The 25572-nt window shown below is 40.7% G+C and overlaps 1 protein-coding gene across 3 annotated transcripts; it reads right to left on the bottom strand.

Moving 5' to 3' along the window:
- Positions 1–579: 579 nt before the first annotated feature.
- Positions 580–25535, bottom strand: GDAP2 (ganglioside induced differentiation associated protein 2). 3 transcript variants are annotated; one of them, XM_074144544.1, is made up of 15 exons: positions 25422–25535; positions 24738–24810; positions 23639–23885; positions 21955–22094; positions 17911–18064; positions 16286–16374; positions 13834–13910; positions 12742–12901; positions 10893–11043; positions 9855–9931; positions 8603–8679; positions 7885–8024; positions 7247–7301; positions 2277–2420; positions 580–1349 (listed from the first exon to the last, which is right to left on the bottom strand). In XM_074144544.1, exons 3-15 carry the CDS (start codon positions 23812–23814, stop codon positions 1302–1304), a joined length of 1488 nt encoding a protein of 495 aa, XP_074000645.1. In that variant the 5' UTR covers positions 23815–23885; positions 24738–24810; positions 25422–25535; the 3' UTR covers positions 580–1301. The 3 variants fall into 3 exon arrangements, with proteins under 3 accessions (XP_074000645.1, XP_074000636.1, XP_074000628.1); XM_074144535.1 differs by lacking the exon at positions 24738–24810; XM_074144527.1 differs by lacking the exons at positions 24738–24810; positions 25422–25535 and adding an exon at positions 11367–11372 and having other exon boundaries at positions 23639–23814.
- Positions 25536–25572: the final 37 nt, after the last annotated feature.

Genomic DNA, 25572 nt, shown 5'->3' with positions numbered 1-25572 from the left:
CAGGAGAGAAATATCAATTTCAAAGCAACTCAATGAGTGTGAATAGCCACCTTCTAAAATATCTCACAATGACTTTTGCTTATGCTTAAAAAAGGTAGTTATTACAGAAGTGGATGGACAAGGAAAACCAAAGTTTGGTAAAGAGAGAGCAGCAGATACAAGTCAGGGCAGGTAAGCAACTAGACTGAAGACCATACTGTCATTTTCTTATTCCGTACTGTTGTGACATTCCTTCTACCAGGGATTCTATCATTCTGTATTTGGGACTGCAATCCCTGATTATGGTTTACAAGGGAGCCTTCTCTCTCCTCTTTGGCTTTCCATTGCCAGGCTGAAAAACTTTTCACCTCCAGTTCCGTATGTATTCTGTGGCTGAGCTCTCCTACGTGTATCATGTCTGTCAAAACCAGCGAGTGTCAGGGTAACAGGAAATAAAAGAGAAACAAATCTCTGCCACCAGAGATTGGGGTTGGAGTCACCCTTTCCCCCTCCCCTCCATACATAAATTAATGCCATCTGCCTGAACTATCATACAAACACATCTGGTCACGTCAAAGGAGAACACAAACAACTATAGTTAGAGAAAAGAAACCACAAATGCTTTTCAATTTTATTCTTACTGGGAGGGTAGTGGCATCCTGACATGTCACATCATCCAATGAAAACTGACAGGGACTTTATCAAGGCTCCTCCTAGCTCACCTAGCATTTATGGTATTAACTCTTGCAGTAAACTTGGCTTGGCTGTAGTGCTTTGTTCAGCCCGCAGACGTGGCATTCCCAATTCCAGATACTTTTGCTGGGTCAAGACCAAAGTAATCAGCACTAACCGAAAGGGAAAGTAATCAGATGTGAAACACAGAGACCATACGATGACCAATGTGTCAGGGTGGTACTACACAGTATTTGTACAGACCAGACAGAAATGGGAATTACAAATGGAGCTGGAAAATTATAATAGTTAAAACCATGATCAAGTGCTTTTGATGGATTTCCCAGAAAAGAGAAAGTTTGTTCAGAAATAAATGTAACAGCTTCAAAAAGAACAAAATAAAATGCACCTAGTGATATTTAAATCAACTTTTCCATTGGATAAATATAGTTGAAATAGTTGTACAGTTCACAGTGGCATAAAGTTCTCTGATTGCTCGAGTGCTTGAAAATATCTCATCAGTAAAAAAATACCAGAGCTGGGGGAGGAAAACCCTCTCTCTGAATTCTGCATATGGGCAAATGCACAGGTTTTGGCAGGCATCAGGTCGTTGGATCCATGGGAAACCAGCAGCATCACAGGACTGCAGATCACAAGTCAGGGGATGGAGGATAAGAAGAATAGTAAGGCCCATTTTCCTGCAAATGAGAACAGAATGAGCAGTTGAACAAAAGTCTTCTCCAATACACCTTGCAATGGATGATGACGCAGCAGCACAAATAAACAGGTACTCCCAGCTTCGTCTTCCACAAGTACAGTGACTGCCACAATCCACTCAGGAGAGGACTGTGCAGGTAGTTAGGTAAAAAGAGGCCTTGGTTTTGCCTCTGTTTTAAGCAAAAAGTGCAGCTAAAATTTTGCCATTAAGCCAAAGCTGTGACGCAAGGAAGCCACAAATGCTAGTGTAGGCAGTCACTCAAAACGACGTTGCTTATGCAGACACACAGTTCTGGCTGTTATTTTCTAGTTACAGCACATCCTCTTTGCAATGATTCAGCCAACTCAAGCCACATTCATTCCACCATTTGGGTAGAGACCTGGGATAGAGAAAGGAGGAGGAGGGGAACCAACACAAAGGCAAGGGACACTTCTACAGTTCCATTTCACTCCACAGTTATTTTTTCCTCTCGTTCCTGCATGCTTGTTGATACATGGGACAGGGAAGATGAAACACAGATAGCATTTTTTTTTCCAGTCAGTGTAAGGTATATAGCAGGTATATAACATGAATTTTACCTTGTCCACAGGCTCTTAGTGTGTTATGTTACAGTTCTTGGCTGAAGAAAGGCAGTCTGCCTTTTATGCACATAGAAGACTGTTCAACTGGGAAAGGAGTCTAATCCTTAGCCAAGCCCTCTACTTGGACTGATGTGGAAAAAAAAAATATTTAAGGCAATTGTTGCTCACAGAAGATCAACTAGACTCTTCAGGAACCCTCCCTTTCTTCTCCCCATTCTTAAGATGTGGAAGTCAGTGCCTTTAAAGCTCTTGCAGAGCAGAATGGGAGATGCACAAGAACTACACTTAGGAGCAAAGACTGATGCTTGCCACATGCAATCACTTACCCTGGCATCATACTCAAGGACGAAAGGGGGTAGATCAATCTGTTCTGGGGGTATGGCTGTGAACAACTGCTGAAGGCTTTCCACATAGTGGATTTTGTCCTTTAGCCCTGAGACTGTAAAGGTTGTGAAAAACCATGCCGAGACCTGAAAATAAACCCCAACAAAAACAAATTAAGTTGGTGCTGTCACTTGAAACACTAATACCATGGCAATAACACAACAAGGTCAGGAAGTACACACAACTGACTGCTAGCAAGCACTGTCTTGAGAGCCTTCAAGCTAGTGTCTTCTGACTACACAATCACTCCTCCCCAACTGCCAGCTTAAGGTCCCTTCCTACTGCACAAGAGTAACAGCGACTCTGTTATTTGTCTTCAAAAAAAACCCAAAACCAACAGTGGCACAGTTTCACTTCCAGTTTAGCCTGCTCAGAAATAACCTATTTGACTCTGACAGAAGTATTTCCAACCCTTTCCCTTCCAGTTTTCACACAAAAGGCAATTTGAGGGAGAAGAAAGAGAGACTTTCAGCTGCTCAAAGGTCCTACTGAAGTCTCCTCTCTGCTTTGAGTTGGCTGAGTGTGTGTCCGTCCTTCTGTTTTACCGCGTTTCTTATCAAAGCCTTATCAACTCATTCTGCAAAATTTTACTCTAAGTATTTACACCTCTGCCTCTTTTGGATGTAAACAGGATAAGGAATTTTTGTTTTGCAAAAGCCTGTAAGACACCACTGATACTTCTATAAGTTATTAAATATCCCTGTTTAGATTGATTGCACAAGCTTTTACTTTTCAATCCACCCTCTCCAAAATTAAGCACTATATTACATTTTGTTTACTTTTTATCTAGTCTATTCCTGGTACACTGAAGGGAAAGAAAAAAAACTTGTGAGAACTAGAGGTTACTGTTCTACAGGTCACAAATGCTCCTATTGCGGATGATTCCCCTGGTCCTGGGTAACCAGTGCCTGCTGACCCTGCTTGACCAGGGGGGCTGGACCAGATGACATCTAGAAGTCTCTTTCAACCTTGACCATTCTGCGATTCTGTTTGATAGTTGTACTTTGACTGCAGTAAGTTAACAGAAAAGAAGCAACACCACAAGAAAAGCCTTAAGGAAAGTAGGAGCTTCAAATAAACTAAAACTTCAGGTCAATAAAAATTATCTGCTTGAATACAACATTTAAAGAAAAAAATCGATAGCTAAAAAAACTGTCCTGGAATAACTATGCTGTCTCCTCAAAACAGTGTACATGAGAAAGGAACAAATGAAAAAGAGAAAAGGAGGTAAAGAATAGGACATAACATTTAAAATTGGTTCATTATTTTAAGGGCAGAATTAGAGATTCATGTTAGCATAAAGCAGGGAGACAAACTATTACTGGCATCCATTATTTACTGTATTTTTCTAAAGAGACCTCTAAAGAGACCTACGAATGACACTGAGTGACAGTTTAATGAGTGAAAAATACCCTCTCAATCTTGTACCACAGTAGCATATATTCCGAGTATGAATGACAACCATTAAGCACAATTGCTATGGATGTTTTTTATATAAAAGTCTAACAGGGAATATTTTTGCAACCATCATAAAAACTGATATTGGGAAAACCAATTTCCATCCCTCCTCCCTACCCCTTCAGTATACAAGCCACTGCAGTTTGACACATCTTACCAAGTAACACAGAAAAAAGGAAGGAGGGCAGAAATATTTCTAGAGAATTTTTCTCTTATCTCCATTCTCAATAATCACAGGTTATAAAACAGTAATACAAGAGCAGCCAGTTCCTTAACAGTAAGGGGACACAGAACTTGAAATTAAACCAAATCCCTGTTAATGCAGTGAAAGTAGATTAAGTTATATAGGAGCAATCAAAAAATTTAAAAATCCAGTCTATCTGCTGTAGTTTTCCTTCATTTTTCTTGTACAGCAGTTCTGAATCTGAATAAAAGGCTACTAAAGTCACTTCTGCCAAGTTAGAAAACCAGAGTTGATATGTCAGCTGTCTTTCCCTCAAAAAAACAGCACAACACAGATTAAGTGTGTCACCAATCTCTTAATTGGGTCATACCCCAAAGAGAAAGTTACTAAAATCTGGGAAATTTTATTACAATTGGAAGGAACTTGTGTAGAAAAGGCCATAACTGATTTGCAATGTTTATATTAGCATCTGATCTCCAGAAAATGCCTCCATGACTGTTACAGAAAAAACAAGACAAAAATTGTTCATCATTAATATAACAATTATAATGATTATAAATATCTGAGTACTCAAGTATGTTTCAGTTTTGAGACATTCTTCATTCACATCTAAGTTACTAAATTTATGAAACAGAATTTCTCTGGGTGAGATTGTTTCAGATCAGCCACTGACACTTCACTCAGAACACACCAAGCTCTATAAAGCTGTGTTTGAAGAACTCTCAGAAGCAGGAAGCCGAGAGGATTCACATAAAAATGCCCCCAAATCCCTTTATTTATATATCAGCAGCAGAAGTACATTTACACACAAGAGTAAGAAGGAATTTGTGACAGCACTTCAAGGGTATGTTAATCGAAGTCCTGGTGGTGAAGTGTTCACACAGCAAGAGCTGCTGCCAGCCTAAAAAACTGCTGTTCCCTATGATGCTATTTCATCATAACAACAGTTACATTTCAGCAGAACTACAAGAGAAGCAAGTTCTCACAGATCACAAGAATACTCACATTGAAGCATGAATAAAGGCAGGATTAGCGTGTAAAAATGGATTGTGCAGTGACACACCCTGTGTTTTAGGATAACTGCTCCCTGCATACTGAAAACCACGTATTCTAGATCAGCAATTATCCTCAGAATACACATAATTTAGAAGTTTCACATCTAGAAACCCAACAAAGAATCACCATTGGCACTATAAAGCACTTTCAGAACTATGCTTGTTTTCTAGGGGCACAGGAGTTTCCAAGAGGTGTGATGAAAAGCCTCTTGATCCCTTTTAGCCCAGAAATAAGCAACATGACTAACAGATGGCAGACATCCTCTGTGTCAGGATTCAATACTGTAGTAAAATGGACCATTTATATAAAAGATTTAAGAATGAGAAACATGTATGAGGGTGATGGGTTTGGGAAGCTGCATGAATGCACAAGCCTTCCTCCCACATTTGAGACATGGGGTATTTTCCACTATTTCTAGGGAAGGAAGTCAATGCTCCAAATAGGAAGATGAATGTGCCAAACATTTTTTTTAAAGATATTTGAGGCTTCTGGGCTAGCAATCTTCCACAGGGACAACAGCCCCGAAACAGCCAAAAAAGGAGGGGAGAGAAAAATCGCTCCCTCTTAGCAGCCACCTTTTCCATCAGGACTTTTTGCTGCATATTCCCCATCATATTTCATAAGCTGATGCTCTCTGCAACAGCCAGCAGCAATCCCACTTGCCTTTCAGTTAGAGAAAAGGCTTGGCAGAAAGACATGGACACACATCCTCTTTTGCCTCCAGCTGTGCTGCTAGAATAGGATACAAACCAGCTCCATTTCCAGCAAGTTAGAGGGCTCCAATTCTCTCACCCTCCCTGCTTCCCAGCAACTATCTGCTTCCCCCACAGATCTGCTGAGTTCCTCTGCAGTTCCCAAAGGGACAGAGAACATGGCAACGGACTGGTGAACACAAGTTCTCATCCTCCAAAAAAACCAAAAAACAACAACAAAAAAACCCCACCACCAAAAAAAACCCCAAACCACAACACCAAAAACCCAGACCTTTCTCAACCAAATAGAAACGTATGGGAATACAGGAGGAGGATAAAGAGCTGCTGGGAATCTAAAACACTAGTACTTCCTAGCCTCAACCTTCCTAGCTTTCCGCTCAACTTCACAACCTTAGTAATGTTCCATGCCAGCTCCTACATTTTCATGAGAGCTGGAAGCTCTAAGTCTAGCACTCGGACCTCAGATCTGTACGCTGTGGGAATAATCAATATCCTGACAGAAACCAGAAGATATACTGTTGGGAAGCCTCAGTCTCATCTACATAAAAACAAGTCTCATGCTGTCCCAGCTGTGCACACGCAAAGAAAGGAAACTTAAGTCGAACAAATTCTTGCTGAAAATGGGCAAACAGGTGTTTTTTTCCATGCATGTAATTTTCTCAAATTTAATCAATGTCAGCAAAAAGCAGAATAAACATGGAGGTTAATTTGATGTGAACATGGAGGACTACTTTTCTAACTGTTTTAATAGGACGAACAAAAATTTTAGGAAGGGCTGCTCCTGACAGTTCATCTGAAATACTCATACAGCTGCAATGAGTAGTGTGTATGAAGTACAGAAGAGAACGAGCTCCATCTTCTGTTGCCTGACACAGATCGTAGCCAAGGCTAATATCTTACTGCTTGATGAGTTCTTTTTTTTTTTTTCCATCTCCTGAAGGCTTAACAGGATTTTTCTGCACTTCGCCACAAGGCATTCTTCTCATCTTTCTTTGCTACTTCTATACTCTATAATCCTGACTAATCTCATTGCTGCTTGACACACTGCCCTCTGCCCTTACCAGGGCAGATCTTAAGCTACATGCAGCACACATGCAATACCTCGTGTGGGGAAAGAAAAGGTGAAACATCCAGGAAATGAACTACACAAAAAAGAAAAGAATTCTAAGAGAGTTTGGTCATAGTTTGTCACCCTGCCAGCCAGCAGAAAAAAAGGACAAAATGCTTCTTTTTGAAAGAAGTGAAATCCAAAGCTTCCACCTCTCTCTGTTGAGAGAGCACGCAAAACAAGGCACAGACAGCTGCACTGCACTGTGGCTCACCACTTTGGTTGGAAGAACTACAGCTAGATCAAAGATGGGGATGAATTGCAAGTACTGACTGTGGATCCAGAAGATACTGCCTAATTTTGGAAGTCTTCTATATACCTCCATGCTCCTTGTACTGTCTTACACACTACCCCGGCAACACCCAAAACATTCTTTTGTACTATCTACCTCACCTTTGAACGAAATGTTGGGTGGACGAAATACAGTGCCTTCAAGTTCCTTTTGTACCTGGTGTAAAGAAAGAAAAAACCTCTTTAGAGGTGGCTGCTCATTAAGATCACCTACATAACATAACAGTTAAAACACAGATCCTTTTGCTTCTGTGCCTGTGATCTAATTTTACAAAGTTAGATCTAATATAAGGCCATATACCGAAAAAGTAAATGTAAAGGGCAAAAAAAGTAGAATGATTATTTTTTCAGGTAAAGACATCATAGCCTACAGTCTTATGTGGACAAGGAAAGTTATGGACAAATTATGACTACCAATGTTACCCAAGCCCCTTCCCTCACAACTACCAACATACTTTTAACAACGCCAAGCTCCAGAAGCTCCACCTCTGGATAGAGACAGACACTGCACCCAGTATGCCTCTAACAGCTCCAGAAGGGAGACTGCAGAGCACAGAACTTGCTGTTTTGATAGATGGTTCTGAGAAGGAAAGAAAACATGTCTTCCTTCCTCTTACCTTGGTTATTTTGCCCCAGCAAAACTCACTCGCAAATAAATGGGAAATCAGACACAGGAAATGACAAACATCTGCACAGCACAGAGGAAGACTAGAAGGGGTTCTTCTCCTATTGATACTCACTTGGCATCAACAACATCATAGAGTTTCTTCAAGAAATTAGAATCTAGTTGATTGTAATCGTTTGTGAGCGTATGGAAGTACACCAGGACATACTCCTTCACTGCAATATGATCCATGACGTGGATGAAATACAGAAGAGCCTGAGACAGAAAGAAATGAAATTTACATATGCAAAGAACTCTTTTATAGTTACATTAGATTTTTATATGCTTTAATTCATTCACAAATCAGCAATCATGAGGCTGAGTAGCATGTTTGAGCTACAAAAGCAAGGTGAACATCCTAAGTCTTTGACTTCACTGTAATCATTTAGGTGCATTTTTTGTCTAGCTGACCTCACAGATGGAGGAGATTAGATTTTCATGAAAACAGCAAGAAGCAAGAATTTATCTGACTTGTTACATTTCACCCTTCATGTCATGCCAGTTATAGAAGCAGGCCAAGTCTCTTTCTTCTTGAGAAGAAAAAGGAGGCCATGTTAGACCTGTTCCTCTAAAAATAGTCCAGTTTCTCCTCAAGAAAAGCCACCTCAACATGCACAAAGTTTTATAATGGGATAAATTTTTATCTGCCAACAAAAATAGTTTCTATTTAATCTGTTTTAAGTCTTCTACAGATAATTTTTCCAGTATTATCACTGAACTACCTCTATAATCAGACTTTCACATCCTGAATATTCATATTCAACCTACAAAACTCTAGTTTTACAAAGCCTTACCTTTTCCATGTCTATTAATGTTACGGGGATATTCCTTCCAACTACCACCATCACTGTGCGACCACAGTTATCCACACCTACAAAAGAAAGAAAATACGCCTCAAAATGTCTCTCAGTCATGCCAGGTTTTGAAGTTGGTCCCTTTCAAACTAGGGAGAACCTGCCACAACTCAATTTTTGCAATTAATCTGGTTTTCATCTTAAGATGAGGAAACACATTAGAGTTACTGTTCTTACTATACCAGTAGCTATTCTGGTTCAGAAATGAAAGTTTCTGGGATGTGATGCACCTTAAGTTTTAAGGACTGCAATTTTATGCTCTTGCATATTCCACATTTAAATCTCAAGTAATACAAGTTTTATTGTTAAGAAAACCTTCACTCACAGTTCTACCACCAAAGCAAACTTCTTCCTAGAAAACAAGCTCTGAAATCTAACACACAGATTTTCAGAGCATGCCTTATGGACAACCTGCAGTCCACAGAGCCTTATCTAAGGCAAAGAAAAGAATTTAAAATTGCAGTTACTGACTAGAAGATATCACACAGCCTTAGTATTTGCACAAAGATCAAGGTAAGTATCTGGATGTTCAGGAGGCTAAAGATACCAGCCAAAGTGCTGAACAGACTTTCTCTGGAGAAACACAGCTACACTTCTGAGAGCCTGATGGGTCCCTGTTTCTTCCTGCCATGGTGCAAAGCAGCAATAAGCCACTGTGACTATGGCAAGTTTTTACATCCAAATATGATGCTACCTAAAGAGTACAAGTGAACTGAAAAGTACAGGTTCCAGAGCACTTCCCCAGCTGCAAGGACCTTGCAGCTATTTTATTCCATTGAACTCTCCATTGGGTTGTTGAATCTCTCCCTAATCTCCTGACCTACTGAACTCACAGTTGCAAGATGTGCTGCTCGTGGTACTCAGCCATTAGAACCAGGAGACAGATACAGAGGAGAGCAACACATACTTAACCTGAGGAAAATAAAGCAAGCTGTTTTGTTCAGGAAAGCTGTATTAAAAGTTGCTTCAGTAACTGCTTACTCTCTACACTAATCATCTGAAAGCAACATTGATTTCTTTGAAACAAAAGGGTGGAGATGCTTTACTGCAGAGATGCTGTCTATTTCTTGGCCAGGTTTCTAGCTCAATAACATGACATATTGTATACTCAAATCCAAAGAAAATATTTTATTTTTATTTTGTATTTTTACTTTAAGACAATATAGATCAGTCATCAGTACCCTGAACTTACCTGTCTGGTACAAGGCTTTAAGAGAAGCAATATCAGAGAGGTCTTCAGCTCTTGCTTGACACAGCCAGCGATTATAACTAGAAAGTTCAAAACACGTGGTCAGGTCCAATCCCCCTTTGGATTAGCATTAGAAGCCTTAAAATGTATATGGGAAAGACAAACCAAGCTCTTTCTGACCGAGCCCTCTCTCTAATGTTGTGGTTTTCTGACCTATGGAGCAACTATCAAGTTGTTAAAGAAAGAAGTGTTGGAGGAAAAAAAAAAAAAAAAGAAAAAACAAAACATTTGAGTGTCAGTTACATACCTAGTTATTTTCACCCATGAAATGAAAATGAACCAACTAGTAACTACAGTGGCATTGAATTTGGGCACTTCAATGCCAGTGTTTAAAAAACAGGAAAAAAAAAAATTCTTTAAGAAGTCTAGAAGTCGAACACAACTATGCAGCAACCAGTGTCACATATGGCTTTTTTTTTTTCCTCCTTTCAATGATAAACAACTTAGAGCCTCATCTGATAAAACAAGCCAAGCACCATGCCTCAAGAGTACTCCAGCATGGAACTGGCTTCTAAGAAAGCAATCATGCACATTAGGGTTAGCAGAAAAAAAACCCACCCAAACCTGAGAAAAGCCTCAGCATGCATTTATTTATCTTTCCATTTTGAAAGATGGAGGAAGAACGTTCTGCTATCTGCCCAGAGCCTCGGGAGCAAGTGGGCAATGCTGAAAGCAGGTGACCCCACTACAAAAAGTGGTGACAAAACAGTGACATCTCGTGGCAAAGAGACAAGCCAGCTGGTTGGATACACTGGGCACACTAATAGATTCATCACTAGCTTCCCTTTTCCTCCTACTGCCCCTTCCCTTCTCCCTTGAGGCTACCAAAGAGGCTACCAAATCGATCCAGGGTGACACCAGGTTTTATCTGTTTTCCCCTGCCAGAAGATTAGGCTTCACAGATAACAAAATAATCTTAAAGGTTGGTCCTCTGAGTGGCTAACCAACCCACAACATTCACATAGACAAGGAAATTCTCACTTCCTCTGATGCTGTTTTTGCAGTGCTGCCTCTGACAACTGTCCCTGAAGGATGAGGCGTCTCTGTTTGTCAACGTCTCCCTCCATGCGGGCAAAAGCATGGGAACCAATGAAAGACAAATCTGCCTCCAGACCCTCTTCATCTGAAGCATCTGCAGTAGAAACAAAGGCAGTGTAAAATGTTCAAGCTCTGTACAAGACAGCAATGCTGTTGCTGAATTGCTATACGTCTCAGTGAGCCAACCCAGTCATCATGCTACAAACTAACACAGAAAACCACAACGTACCACGATGTGGCTCTAATATCTCTCCAGTACAGGCTATAGTTCAATATAGATCGATAACTATGGACTCCCTTAAAACATTGGCTTGCCTGAAAACTAAGTGGGCAAGTCCTAGTCATCAGCTTGTGACATAGGGATAATGGTTAACTCTCTCAGAAAATAAGGTCTGGAGAGAGAGACTCGGGCTTTACAGTTGTCTTACAGGGGACAGATGCTTCAGCTTTATTCAGTTTAGAAGCCGCGCCATAGAAAGGGCTTGCTTTTTATATCCTTGACACTGCTTGAACAGATGCTGTAGAGCTGGTGGTAACCCGAACTTGAATATTTTTATAGTATTGTTTACAACATGACTGTGTGACAAAGTAAAGGAGCACAGGTTTTCTTGCTGGTGACAATACCAGAATGCTCTAATGAACTTGATGTCATCAAGGAATATTACCAAGGCTTCTAGCATCACTTCTCTGGGCAATCTGGACAGGAATTGAGTTTCTGAGTTTTAGTACGACATACTATGGCAGCAGTAAGACAAAAGTGCAGGATTCCACTATACCCATTGGCTTCTACATATGCAAAATGAGTAATTTCATAAGTTTTGCTAGCGGTTTAATGCCTCACACCAATCAGCCACAGCCACAAATATCATTCTAACCAGCAGTTTGGACAGAAAAAAAAAAAGATTGGAATCTGATCAACAGGAGTAAGCACATCAGATATCAAACTGTGAACAGGGAAATTAAGTTGTTTGTATCCTCATTGCATATTCAGCCTTATCCCAACTGGCCTTGCAAAAGCGGAAGACCTTTGAAACCCATTCTAAGTTATCTGCTTTTGACAGTTTAAGGCTTTACCTGAAGTGGAAAACTTCCATACCACTGCTTAATAAATAAGGCAAATGTGCCATCTATGCCCATTTACATACTAAATCATTTTGCCCTGCATATCTCACCTTCTCAACGCTGACATCTAGGCAACCTCTCTACAGGCAGACTTTTTTCACTGACCTTTGACAGCCATTTCCCAAATACAGATTTCTGGGTTGACCTAGTTGCTCTGTCTTTTAGAGACTTTCTCCTAGTTTTCATTGAGCATCAACTATTTTGATGCACATGATGTATCAACACAATCTGACCGAGACAACATTTGCTAGCATATAAGCAACATTTTGCTAATACATAAGATAGACCATTAACAATAATACTGTTTTAAGTTAGGGGCCACACAAGATTCTGAAAAAAAACCCCACAAAACTGCAAAGTTCCTAATTACCTTGGGAGAAAATCTGCAAAGCAAATGAACTGCCCCACCTCTCCCCCCTCCGCCCCCCCCCCCCAAAAAAAAAAAAAGACAGAACAACAGCTCTACCGCATCCTCTAACAATAACACTCTACACAATGAGGCAGAAAGCAGAAGTTACTCCTGTGGAACACATGAAGCCAACGAGGCAGCTCGACAACTCTCTTCATTATAGCCAACTTTAGGGGGATGGGGTAGGAAGCCTGCCTTTTCTGTTTTTCCCATTGACTTTCACACTGAGACACTTATTCCAAAGTTCAGTTAAGAACTCACCATCTGGAACACCCGGCTTCTCAGTAATCCTGATCTGCCGCTCTGGTACTACAGGCTCCCCTTCCGCATTGCCAATATCTGCAGGGAGGTAAGGCAAGGATTGTATCTCTTCTTCCAACGATCTTGGAAAATACAGAGGCAGCAACTTCTGGTAAGTGGCCTACAAATAAGAAAAATGCGTGAAGGTCTATCACGCATCCCTGCTCTTCAGTTAAGTAACACCTGCCCTCGTAGCAGGGACCTTCTCAGAGGTTTGGAGGCAAAGTTGGGCTGGCTTATTTGGGCTGCTACCTGGCAATAAAGGCAGTCAAACTTGATAAAGGCTAACTTTTTTTTAGCCATACTGGCAAATGACTTGGAAACAACTCTGCTTTAACCTTCATGAATTCAGACTGAAGATACTTTAGTTTTGTAATGAAGTTACAATATGCATGGACGACAGACTTCAGTGAAGGCTACTTATACTAAAACGCACTTCTATGCAGATCACCTTTAGTGATCTGACAGAAAAAAGAAAAGGCAACAACCAGCCAAGAGAAACCCTCCCCACATGGAGGAAAATAGTGAAAAATCTCTACTGAACATTGTAATACCTCATGTGTTCTCTCCAACTGATTAGCAGTTTTAGAACACCCAACAAGTTAGTTAATTTCCTCACCCAGATGCCACAGAACCTGAACACAGTGGGTGTTCTGCTCAGGAATTGCCATTATCAAGTCTGATATACAAGATAAGTCAATATCCGAACCACTAGCATCCATCTGGATACAGATCATTAAATGTCAAGCTTGTTATTTCAACAAGCCAGCAAGCAATGTTTAGGATGTTTCTAGGTGATCTGTCTCCTATTCATGGCTCAGGAACGTGGAAGCAAGAAGTAGAAAGATTCCGAGTATGTCCACAGTGACTGCTAAGAGCATAAACAGTACTGGGAAAGATGTTAGTAGGAGACAGAAGGATACTGCAGCACCAGAAGTCTATGCAATTTGAAGGGGAAATCTGAATCCAGCTCTACAATGCAGGAGTGAATACTGCTGCAAAGAAGATCAAACACGCCCATGAACTTTGGTGGAATAAACATCAAGGAGGTACCTCTTCAAGCTCAGAGACTGCAAACACCACCTTCTCCAGAGTCTCTCCATGAATCTCCAGGAACCTTCTAACAGTGCCTGCAAGGAAGAAGATTAAATGTAGTTAGCAAAACAGGAGGAGAAATTTACACACACGACTACAAGTGAGGAAGTCAGAGTGCAGAATAGAGAGACACATCTCTCTCCTGATAAAAAATAGCTCCACAGACTGTACGCAAGCATGGATTAAGTGGTAGTTTAACACATGAAATCGGTTGCTGGCCATATTGGAAGTTCCATCTCAACTCTTTCCTGCTACTCACTTTAGAGATGGATACCAAAAGAGAAAAAGTGTCTCTCTGATTTTAGCTTACTAGGTACTCCTCAGTCTGTGGAATGTTACTGTATGACCCTGCAAAATCAAGCCAAATCCTTCCTTAACCGAGTCCTGTGCAAATTGCCAAACCCAGGTATTCCTAGAACAAGCCATTGTGCCCAGGAAAGCAAGTCAAAGCAGAAATTGGTACAAGACAGAGTTAGCCACACAACACCTCTGGGGTCAGCTATGCTAAAGAGGCACATAAAAATTAAATTCCCTCATGATTTCCAAATATATTTCCTCTATTACTTTTTTTGGACTCTCACAAAGCTTTAGCATAATCCAGGGACGTGGTCAAGTTCCTAAGCACTTGCAGCTAAGGGGGGAAAAAAAAAAAAAAATGTTCTGTAACCAAGCTCCCAGTCAGATCCCTGTACAGATGAGGTCCTTGAGCTGCAATAATTTTGATACATGTCAGGATTTTCAAGTGCTTTCCTGTCAAACTGCCAAGAGAGAAAGTGTCTAAACAAACAGGTTGGTCTAGCAGTATTTTTCAAGTAGTATATATCCCTAAAGAGACAACATAAGAGAGCACGATAAAGGAAAGAAGTCTACTCTACAGAGAATACATTAACATGAGTTTTTCAAAAAAATAGGAAAAAAAAAAAGAGCTATTTTCAAATACTTCCTGTACAGAAATTCACATGTAATTGGCTTGACCTGCAACACTACTTTACAGGACAAATGAATTTGTGCAGTTCCACAGTAAACACTTTTCTGAACCTATTGGAGCAGATTTTTTCAAGTGTCCCACTCAACAGGCAGATAGCAGAGAAAACTACAGACAAATCTGTTTCTCTGATGCCAGCACCTCCGCTAAACAGAAGGTAAGAAAGATTTCTCCAGTCAGCTTGCACAGCAAGAGGAAAACCCACTCCTTTCATCTGCAATAACTTTCCTATTGTGTAGGAGCACCATGCAGGAAGGTCCAGGGACTGGGTGGTGGTGGAAAGCAGACAAGAGCAGGCCAATAAAAATTAAAAAGTCAAGAGAAAAGGGAAAAGTAAGAACCAGGCAAGTATATAATACTCTTCTCTGAGCACCTTTCTATTCTTTAAGTATTGTCAGCCTAGGAAGTTTTCTGATTTGGTTTTAGTAGCCTTCATTTTTTTCTTTACTATAGCTTCGTCTTGAACCCAAGTTGAAAATTGTTAGCATCTACAATGCTTTTTGGTAAGGAGTTCCAAAAAACAAATAGTGTAAGCATAAGAACTATTTCTCTTTGTTTGTTCTGAACCTGATTCATAGTAGCATTCTTATTTTGGATACAGTCAACAGCTGATTCCTATTCACCATTTCCATGCCACTCATGAGTTTAGGCATCTATCACACTCCCTTCAAGCTCAATGTATTCCAACCTGAAAAAGAGACTTTAGCTTACTTAATTATTTCTTGCCTTTCCCTATTCCTGTTGAAAGCCTCAACTTCTAGTCTATTTTCTTTCTGAATGTGCAGCTTTAAAGGGTGGACAAAACACAGATTTATACCATAACATTCTTAATTTTGTTGTGTCTTACTCAGCTTGCTGTTTTGAACTCCAGTGATCTGTTGTTTTCATGGAACTATTTTAATCTCAAGATTTTGCTCCCTAGGATGAGCCCATCATTTTGCATGTGAAGGCAGAAACACACTGGGGTGGGTCAATGGGGGAAGAATATCAGTTTAAATTTGGATATGCTGATGACACTGAAGTGGCAGATGAAATTCACTCTGTTGCTTGAGGTCTATCTACATCTATTCCACAGTAAGGCCTAATCTTCACTACTCTGAACAATTTTCTATTACCTGCAAACTCTCCCACCCCACTGTTCAGCATCTTTTCCAGATTATTAATTAACGTATTGAAGACCGCAAGTTCCAGCACAGATTACCATGGATCTTTACTGATAATGTCTCAACAGAGGAAGGATCATTTGTTTTTATCCTCCATTTCCTGATTAACCATGAAAGGTTAATGTTTGTCAGCGGCTTTTTTAGTCTCTAACAAACTACAGTCCCCCAAAAAAGGTCTCCTCATATCAACAGCAATCTGTCAAGAGGTAAGTGATCTGCTGAATACTGCCATCCAGTTTATGTCACTTTCCAAGAAACTTACGCAGTGCTATGTGGGTTGCATCCTCCAAGGGGTAGCATCTTTTCAGAGAATTAATGACACAAAATCCTACAGAGCACATTGCCTGTTCCCTAAAATCCAGAAAAAGAAAAACAAATGAATAGAAGGTTGAATGAGAATAAGTGTCTGTCAGTGCAATAGATAAGACCAGTACTTTTCCTGCCTCCATGCAGCAGTAATCCTCTTTCAGGTTTGTGCAGAAGGATTCCTTCCTGGCAAGATGCATACATACCATCATTAAGCAGAAAAGGAGGGAACCATTAATGATTCCACACTGTTTCCTCTTGTGTTTGTTCTCAGATTTCTCCTTCTACCTCAGCTACATTGTTCCTGCATTTTCTCATAACCTGAATGAACAAGCTGTTCTCTCAAGCTCCGTGCAATGCTTTCTAAAATACTTTCCTTCCTGCATAGGATCAACAGTGAGGAACAGAAGGGGAAAAGTAGGTGCTCTTCATTGCAAACATTCTCTTTTCCTCCACCTGACCTATCACTCGTTTTGTCAGAGGTCTGGAAACAGACCAAGGTGGCCTACTCAATCATGGGTATGATTAGAGAATCATTAGGCTGGATTGATACATACTTTAGGATCAGTAAAACACTTCCAGCAGAGCCACATTTTTAGAATAGTAAAGCAGAGGTGTTGCCAGTGGTCATGAGAGGAGTTTGAGCAAGCTCAGAGTCGGTAGACAATTCCACAAGTGTCAAAAGTTACTCTATAGAATAGATTGACTGAAAGGCACTCAGAATTCATTAAGCAGAATTATTAGAACATTTAATTGTTTTTAACATGTTTCAATCCAGATCTGACTTTGATTGTTACTTCTGAGGCAGAATAAAGCTGGCACATACTAGAAACCTTAGCTGTAATCTTGATTATGAAACACTTACTATTGCACTGTAACACACAGTCCAGGCTTGGAAGAATCGAGCAACCCTAAGAAATTGTTAAGTATATTTTCTGACATTGCTCTTGTTCGGGTATCTTTTGTTACTGCTACCATCACAACAACCACCACAGGAGAACAACAGAATACATGAAAGAACACAGAAAAATAGAAAGCACAAAGATCAAAAAAACCTGTTAGCTAAGAGGAAGTAGAAAATACCACAGATGAAGAAAGAAAAGCTACAAACCCATCTGCAGCAACAGTGGATTTAGAAATAACCTTGCTCCCTGACTCAGAATTTTAGGTGGCTGTTGTACGAAGGCAGAGAGGTCACATATATGAACTGATACAGCAGTCAGATGTGCCTGTGGATATGTCCATGTGGCTGCAACGATGCATTAAGTTGCTGCTTGAGCAAGCTCATTTAAAGCCAATGGAATTATCAATGCTGCCTCTCCTCAAAGTCACTGAATGCTGCCCAGCTCCAGCTACACTGTTTCAGGGCTTGAACCAGCTCAGATCTCTCTGCACATTTTAACTACACTGCAACAAAGATAACAAAAGGCATGAAGTATACCATCAAGTCGCTAATGTCCTCGTGTCCTTAAATAAATCCAGTAGATGCGAGAAGATATTCACAGCCTTTGTGCAGGCCTGAGTATCTAGAACAGAGGGTCCTCAGATGACAAACCCTCATGTAAATTGTCGTGTGCTTACTTTGCGAGCTGCAGGACATTGCGGTAACAGCTGTATAGAGAACTCTCAGCTGCTGTGCGATACCGGCTTTTGTATTTGGGTCCCACGGTGTGAATGATGAAACGTGCAGCCAAATTAAATCCTTTGGTGAGCTTAGCCTCGCCTGTCCTGCACCCTGAAAAAAATAAACACAAGAATAAATGCCAACGTCATAAGAAAGCTAGAAGTGTTCGAGCCCTTGACTTGCCCCAGTCAGACAATTCTGCTTGATATAGAGAAGTCAGTGTTTTTGACATATTATGGATAGCATTCTGTCTTGTAACAGTTGCTTAGTATCACCTAATCACATTGAGGTGAGAAAGCTATGCTCATTCCTCTCAATTTTGAAACTATGCCTATAAAGACAAACCAGAAATTGCTAGAAATGCTGTCTTAACTGCAGTGCTTACTACGCAACATACAGAGCCAAGGGGAGAAATGATTTGGCAACATGCAGAGAACTGATGCACAAATATGCTATACAAGCAGCAATAAAAAGTTCTTCCGAATTTAACAAGTTGGTTTGGGGAGACTGCTTTTTGCATAAAAGGACTACAAGTCTCTGTAATCAAATCCACCAGCTGTTGGCAAAGCTATTAAAAAATTAATAGATCAAGCACTTGTTTCATCTGTGGTCCCAGAACAAGGTAGCTGGCTTTGTTTTTCAAGTTTCTTTGTGTCCACAAGGCAGAAGTATGATTTTCATGGAAATCATACTGTCTTGACAGACTAGGTGTCTAGTCTCAAGGCAAGGAAGTTCAAGCAACACATTTAATTGTTCCATTCACAGCACCCTCCAGTTAGGTACTCTAGGACCATTTACTGTATGCTAGCAGACTTTACATCGTTACCTCTTTTTGGTTTTGATTGCTCTTTGGCTATCTCCTGCAAGTTACTCATACTTAATTCCTGTAGTTTTTGCAAGGGAAATCGGCTTGTCAGAACCCTCGATGTCATCCATTGACCTCTCTATTCCTTTCAGTCAATATATTTCTGATAATGAAAAATCTGAGAAGAGCTACTGTGTTTGAAGTCTGTTTTTGCTTCAGCACCTGGAAGAAACATCTGCGAACTCTCCCCTTCTTCACCAAAATCTAGTCTACTCCAGTTCTGGATGGCTGAAGAAATATTTCTAGTCTTTCTCTTTCCCTACCCTCAAAGACAAGCATTTTCCACCACCTTCCTCCTGCTTGGACAGCTGCACTTCAGCTTTCCGATATATCTGAAAGCTAATATTTTTCACTGCATTAGCTTTCAACCTGATCTTATAGGTTGCTAGTGCCCACGAAAAGGAATGAGATGTGAACAAGCGGCTGCGACCACCCTTCTGGCCACAGCACTGCAGTAGCTTGGCTCAAGTCAATCACAAAGCTGCCCACTGAATAGGAGTGTTCACTTCTACTACGCTCTGCTCCTTGTGGTGCTCAGGCAGGCTATCAGCAGACATGAAAGCATATTTTACGGCAAGAGACATTCCAAGTTGAGAATCTCTCTTACTCAAAACTTTAAGCATGTCTTTTTAATGGCAACAACACATTGCCTTTAAGCCAACATCTTGTAAGCTTTTTGATCCAATATATCACATGATTAGCTTCTGCAGACCTCTGTCTTGTTTCTTCTGGGTTAACGACAAGGAATCTAACAGCATACTAAAACTAAGCATACTCTTCTGAATTACTGCACATCTTCTAAGACACCTCAGCTCAAGAAAGCAACTGAATAAGCACAATATGGAAAAAGTAGAAGCTAAAACTGAAACAACATATCAGATCTTGAGTTACTACTCTTCCTCCATGATCCATCCAAGTCACACAACTTCCAAAGAACAAGCAAAGGTCTGTAGGAAAACTGTCTTGTGAAAAAGAAAAAAGCAAGTTTGACTGAGGTATAGTTGTGAATTCAGTGGGAAAACTAATAAATTCAGATAACCATATGTGGCATCACTAATCTCTAACTATACTTACATCGCACTTAGTACTTCCCAACACCTTCTGCCTGAAGACCTCTACAAAATTTATTAAACTAAAACAAGCAGCAAGTACTATTCCTATTTGAAGACAGGGTGAAGTGATCTAGTCGAGTGAGCTGCACAAGGTAAAGGTCTGTGGCAAAACTAGGAACAAATTCAAAATCCTATTTTTTATCCGATGAGATTTCAAACAGCACAGCTTTCTCTCCAAGTTTAAAATGGAAAGTCTGAATCCTCCACATAAGGTCTGCAGCAGATAAAAAGTCTCACTGCAGTTAGAAGATCACTATGCATTGCTATTACAAAAGGTCCTTATTAGATTGCAACAAGTATGTGTTGATAGGCAAGCATGTATCAATAGCACTTCATTTGCAAGCCTGGACCCTCGGCTGTAGTATTTCTGCGTTAATCAAAACTACACACTGTTCCCCGGAACACACAAGTTAGCTGAGCCTTAAAGAAAGCACAGACCTTTGAAAGGTCAGCACGTCACATGCTTTAAGATCATGATTTTTCCCTTGGAGTCTATGAAATATGACTATATACCAAGCTGTAGGAATAAAGCAGGAGAGAACGAACTGAAAATCACCACTGCACCCATTTTACAGCTTTACAGCAAAGACCATACATTTTCACTTTTCTCCCTAAGAACATTCTCCTACGAAAAGAGTTCAAGGTTAAATGGGAAAGAGCACAAAAAGGAGTCAGAGGTGACAAAAGAATCAAAACTCATTTCTTAACTAAGCTCCCTTCCACTTCTGCTACCATGACAAACACATACTGAGCTGACAGACTGCAAATTTTAAGGACTCCTTGACACGTTGTCCCTCTTCTCAGCTTAAAGTGCACAACAGATACCCAAGTTTATTTTAGAAAATTTCTAGTGTACATAACAGGGTCCTAACTATTCTGTAACATTTACTGTATTTCAAGAGTTGTTTCCACCCAGAGGATGCACACTCACTTTTCCACCTCCTGTGAAATGGTTAATCATCATCTTGTTTTACTTCCAGGTTACTCACAAAAAGCAAGCTGGATCAGCATAATATGACTTTATAAAAGCAGAGGATATCTATTCTATTGTAGTTTAAGCTACCGAGAGTTTATATTAGAAATACTATGACTCCTTCCATTTTGTTACTATGTGATAAGGAGACACAGCTGTGACCCAAGATAGTGAGCAGTATTAATCAGGGACCAGTTTAGTCTCAAAATTCAGCTCAGTACCATAGTTACTAGAAATGTGAATTTTTAACTGAAAACTATATTAGACTTCTGTATGACCTTAGATAAACTCTTTGGTCCTCACACAAAATAAGAAAACTCTTCGTCTAACTGGGAATAAAGCTGAGTATTTGTAAATCTCATTATCATCCATAAACTCTGTTAATAAAGAATCTAGGTAAAGGAAACTTCATCCGTTTTCAGAATAACCTTCCACTAAGGAAGGTCTTGTAACTTTCTAATAAAGTAATTTGTTGTGCAGAATAGACAAATGAACAAAACAATCTAAGTAATCACCAAGACTTCAGACATGCAGTGTTTTATCATTCCATTTATTATTGACATAGTTTTCCAGTTTCCTGAAAGGCTGTGTGTGCAGCCTGAAATAATAGCCTTAATAGCCTGAAAGAGGACACACAAAGTGTATATTAGAACCCACTTAATTTCTGCAATGGTGAACTTCAGTTCCTGTCTTCCACTGCGTATACACGTTGAATGGGATAAGAACAAAATCTGAAGATCCACAAGACTGTTTCCTCGAGTAAAAGCTCTGACAAGCTAACTACTCTAAGTGGCTTCAGATAACAATGGGAATGACTGTAGCATAAAGTGAGGGCTCAGCAACTTGAGCATCTGCCATAGACTTCCAATGATCTGTAACCCAAATGGCAAAAAGCCAAGAGACTAGATTGGGATGCGTTTCCTCCCTTTCACATTAATGCTAGACATTGTTGGGGGGAAGCTATACCTTGATTTTAGTTTATGGCCAAATCCTGATGCTTTGTACAAAGACAGTAGATTTCCATAAGATAAAAGTGTCTCCAGTCACTTACCTTTGAGTTTCTGGAGTTCATCCTTCAGGTCAGGCCCAGCATGCATGAATATACTTTCAGATACTGGATTCTTATCAGTGAGAGATTCATTACTGGTATTTACTATGGCCGTGCAGTTCAATAACGCTACATCTCCTTTCCTGAGGAAACAAGGAAACAGTTTATTGCAGGCTAAACATCAGACTAAGCAGGATATTCTCAAATAAGTGCTGACAAGCAAGGAAGTGTCAAGTTAAATGAAAAGCATTAACAGTACTCCAGTGCCCATATAGCATAGCGTAACCTGAGATGCTTACCATGCAAAACCATCTTTGCCTCTGATAAAGAAAGACTGAATGCCACCTGTCATTTCCTTAAAAATTCCCAGCCTCAGCAGTAACTTATTGATGTATGTAGAAAAGGCAGTTTTGTAGCTGTACGTAGCCAGCAGAACATGCACAGCAGTGTGTTAAACTGATGGAGAGTAACATGTTAAAAAAAAAAAAAAAAAAAAGGTGTATTCTCTCTTGGAAAGAAGAGGACAGTCCTTGTAATACACTACTTTCAAAATGTCAATAATTTTTTCAATGTACTTTTTGGGTCTGCATACACATTATCCAGGGCACTTCACTGCTGCTGCTCTTCCTTAGGCCGTTAAGGATCTAGAGTGACACTGCAGCTAGTTCAAGTTTTATTACTTTTGTTCCAGAACTGTGAGTCTGCAATTTGATCATGTTCATTCTGCTGTTCAAGGATCAGACATGCAGAAGATAAACAAAGTAGAGATGCACAAGAGACAATGGAGTAGCAGAACTCTGACCTGCTTTTTATCATAACAGAAGCCATTAGAGATTTTGGGATCAAAAAGCATAGGAAGGGAAATAAAGATTCCCACACACAGGGAGAAATTAAAATAACCGTTGAAATTGCACACATTTATTATGCTCAAGTCAGAAGAGATGTTCAACCTTTTACTTCTCTCTTTTTTTACTTAATCAGGCTCAGGAAATCCATGAACAGTCCCATTTCCTGCATGTATTAACCAGAAAGAGGTTCAGGCTGATTCCTGAACCTGTGTCCCTGAGAAATCCTTCTCTCTTCATACTGATTAACAGTTACTCATCTAGAGAGCAGGTTTGAATATACTGAGTTACAGGAAACAGAAACTGATGGAGTAAGTTCACCTCAGCCCACTGTACTTTATCAATGGATTTTGGTACAAAACCATGGAGACAGAAAACAGAAAAGAAAAGAAAAAAAAAAAAAAAAAAAAAAGAGCCCAAAGCAAGCCACAAGAACCACATGAAAGAAATACTGATCCAAACCAGAAAAGTGAAAGCAGAACAAAGCCAGCAAAGAAAGAAAAAAAGCTAATAGACACGGGGTGTATTTTTTTAAAATATAAAAATTTGTATCAAAGTGCCCAATTAAGTTTTGATATTAAGCATATGGTATGACAGTAAGAAGTACAGCTCCAGTCTGCTGCATCAAGGAATGCCTATGACCATGCAGTTTATAACCTGTGGTGGAGCAAGTCTCAGACTTGCAGATTTACAATGAACAAAAAGATTATTCTCTTTGCAGACCTGTAATGTTTGATGATTGAAGGTTTTATTCTGTAGCAGGAATTGTTATATGAGGCAATTGGATCCCAACAGTAAATGGAAAAGTGATGACAAACACACCATAGCCATATGGAACTTACCATAAGATTATTTTTGCATTGATGTCTTCCCTGTATGGAAACGGTGATCTAACACCAACTTGAGCTTTTTCAACAGGATTTTGGTGAGAGTCCAGCTGCTTTGCCTCATAGGCATCAGTCCAGCCTGGCAGACTGTCAACGTCCACAAATTGGGAAGGAGCACCCAAGGGATCCATGGAATGGAAACAACAACTCCTTTCCTCTGCTAACTTGTGACACTCCAATTCTCACTGGAGTCTTCCAGGTGCTTTAAAGGAAGAAAATCAAACCAGGTCACCAGCTGTTCACTAAGATTAATTCCTGTGGAGCCCTTTCACAAGACTGCGATACAATTAGAGCAAGCAGGAAACGGAAAAACAGATTTCCAATTCAATTGCTCTATCTCCATGCAAAAAAGGCAAGATGAAAACAACTTCTTTATTAAATTGATCCAACTGACTTGTGATCCTGTATTTTGAAAGTGCTGAACACGAATTCTCAAGTGTAGAAAGGACCTTAATCTTTCTGAAAATTATTTCTATATCTAAACAAAAAGCAAGTTTAGAGCAGGGTACATATAATCTACACCTTCAGAGATTTTGGTCTAGCCCTGGGTTGTACTTTAAAAGAAAAAGAAAAGACTGAAAAAAAAATACCTCCCCACAAACCACCACAACCTAAAAAAGCCCAAAACCCCTCAGTGCCAAAAACCCCCTTACAAACAAACCAACAAAAACATCCTCCCTCCCCCTAGATCACACAATCCTTGCAGTTTAGTGATTTTTGAAGTACCGCAAATAATACTTATACTGCTTCGTTCTTACAGTAACGCACTGAGGCACAAAACCCCTTCACCCAAAAAGGGTTTGCAAGAAAGAGCAAAGATGTAAATTTGAGCACTGGCCAAAGAATTTGCAGACTGAACCTTGCCATCTGACTTGTTTTTTTTAAAGGCTGAGATGACACTGGTTGCTAGATTAAGACTCAAACTTGCTGAAACGTGCTTTTCGATTACCAGCATATAACACCTATGCTACGTTTTCATTATAACAACTAAACTAGTGAATTAAGCTAGCACAAACACACTCGCATAAATAACTTCAGTTTACCACATACACACCTACTATTTAACCTCTCTCACAGGTTCATAATTGATATTAATTTTGAAAAGATAGCATCCACAAGTGGTAACTCTGAAAAATGAATGAGAAAATATATTCATTAGAAAAAACAAAAACCACAAAACAAACCAAACATGCAAACTCAAATCGAGGGGTAATAAAGGCTGACACTAGAATGAAGACAGCCATAAGAGCATTTGAGCAAGAGTTTTGCCACAAGGAGTTGGGAGAAAGCCAACGAATGAGAAGGCAAGAGCCGTTAGAGCGGCTCCGACCAAAAGCTCATCCACAGCGGTGTCTTTCGTCTGACGAACAGCCAAGACCAGGGGCCTGGTGAGAGGCAGAGAGAAGCACACGAGTGCACCGGAGCTCCCCTTGGACACCCTCCCCAGCCGTTGCCCGAGGCCCTCCCGCGGCAGAGGCGGCCCCGGCGGGGATGGCGGCCTCGCAAGTCGGAGCGGAGCGCTGCGAGCGGGACCGGAGGGCCCTAAAGCTCCCCCAGGCGAGGTGTCGTGCCCTTGCCCAGGAGGAATGCGCTGTCTCTCCCGCAACACACCGCCTGGTGCCCTGCGCCGCCGAAGGAGAGGCCGGCGAGGGGCCAGCGCCTCCCGCCAATCCCTATCAGGGCGGAGCCGCCAGCAACAGCGGCCTCCATCTCCGGCACGGCCGCGCAGGAAACTCACGGGCAGGCCGCGCCGCCGCCAGCCCCGCCCGGCCAGAGGGTCTCGATCGGCGTCGGTTCGGCGACATCACCCAGAAAAGCGGAGCCGCCGCCGAGCGCTTCCGCTTCCGGGAGTAGCCCCGCCCCCCCGGCCGGCGCCGGGGCCGCCCGGT

This window comes from Numenius arquata, chromosome 1 (genome assembly GCF_964106895.1).
Source record: "Numenius arquata chromosome 1, bNumArq3.hap1.1, whole genome shotgun sequence".
Classification (NCBI taxonomy): domain Eukaryota; kingdom Metazoa; phylum Chordata; class Aves; order Charadriiformes; family Scolopacidae; genus Numenius; species Numenius arquata.
This window is presented reverse-complemented; position numbering and strand designations above follow the sequence as displayed.

Coding starts and splice junctions, on each gene's coding strand:
- GDAP2 (XM_074144527.1), bottom strand. CDS start 23,814: ATGGATCCCTTGGGTGCTCCTTCCCAATTTGTGGACGTTGACAGTCTG. Junction 8,680..9,854: donor TAAAGCCTTGTACCAGACAG/GTAAGTTCAGGG, acceptor TTTCTTTTGTAG/GTGTGGATAACTGTGGTCGC. Junction 8,025..8,602: donor CATTAATAGACATGGAAAAG/GTAAGGCTTTGT, acceptor TTTCTGTCTCAG/GCTCTTCTGTATTTCATCCA.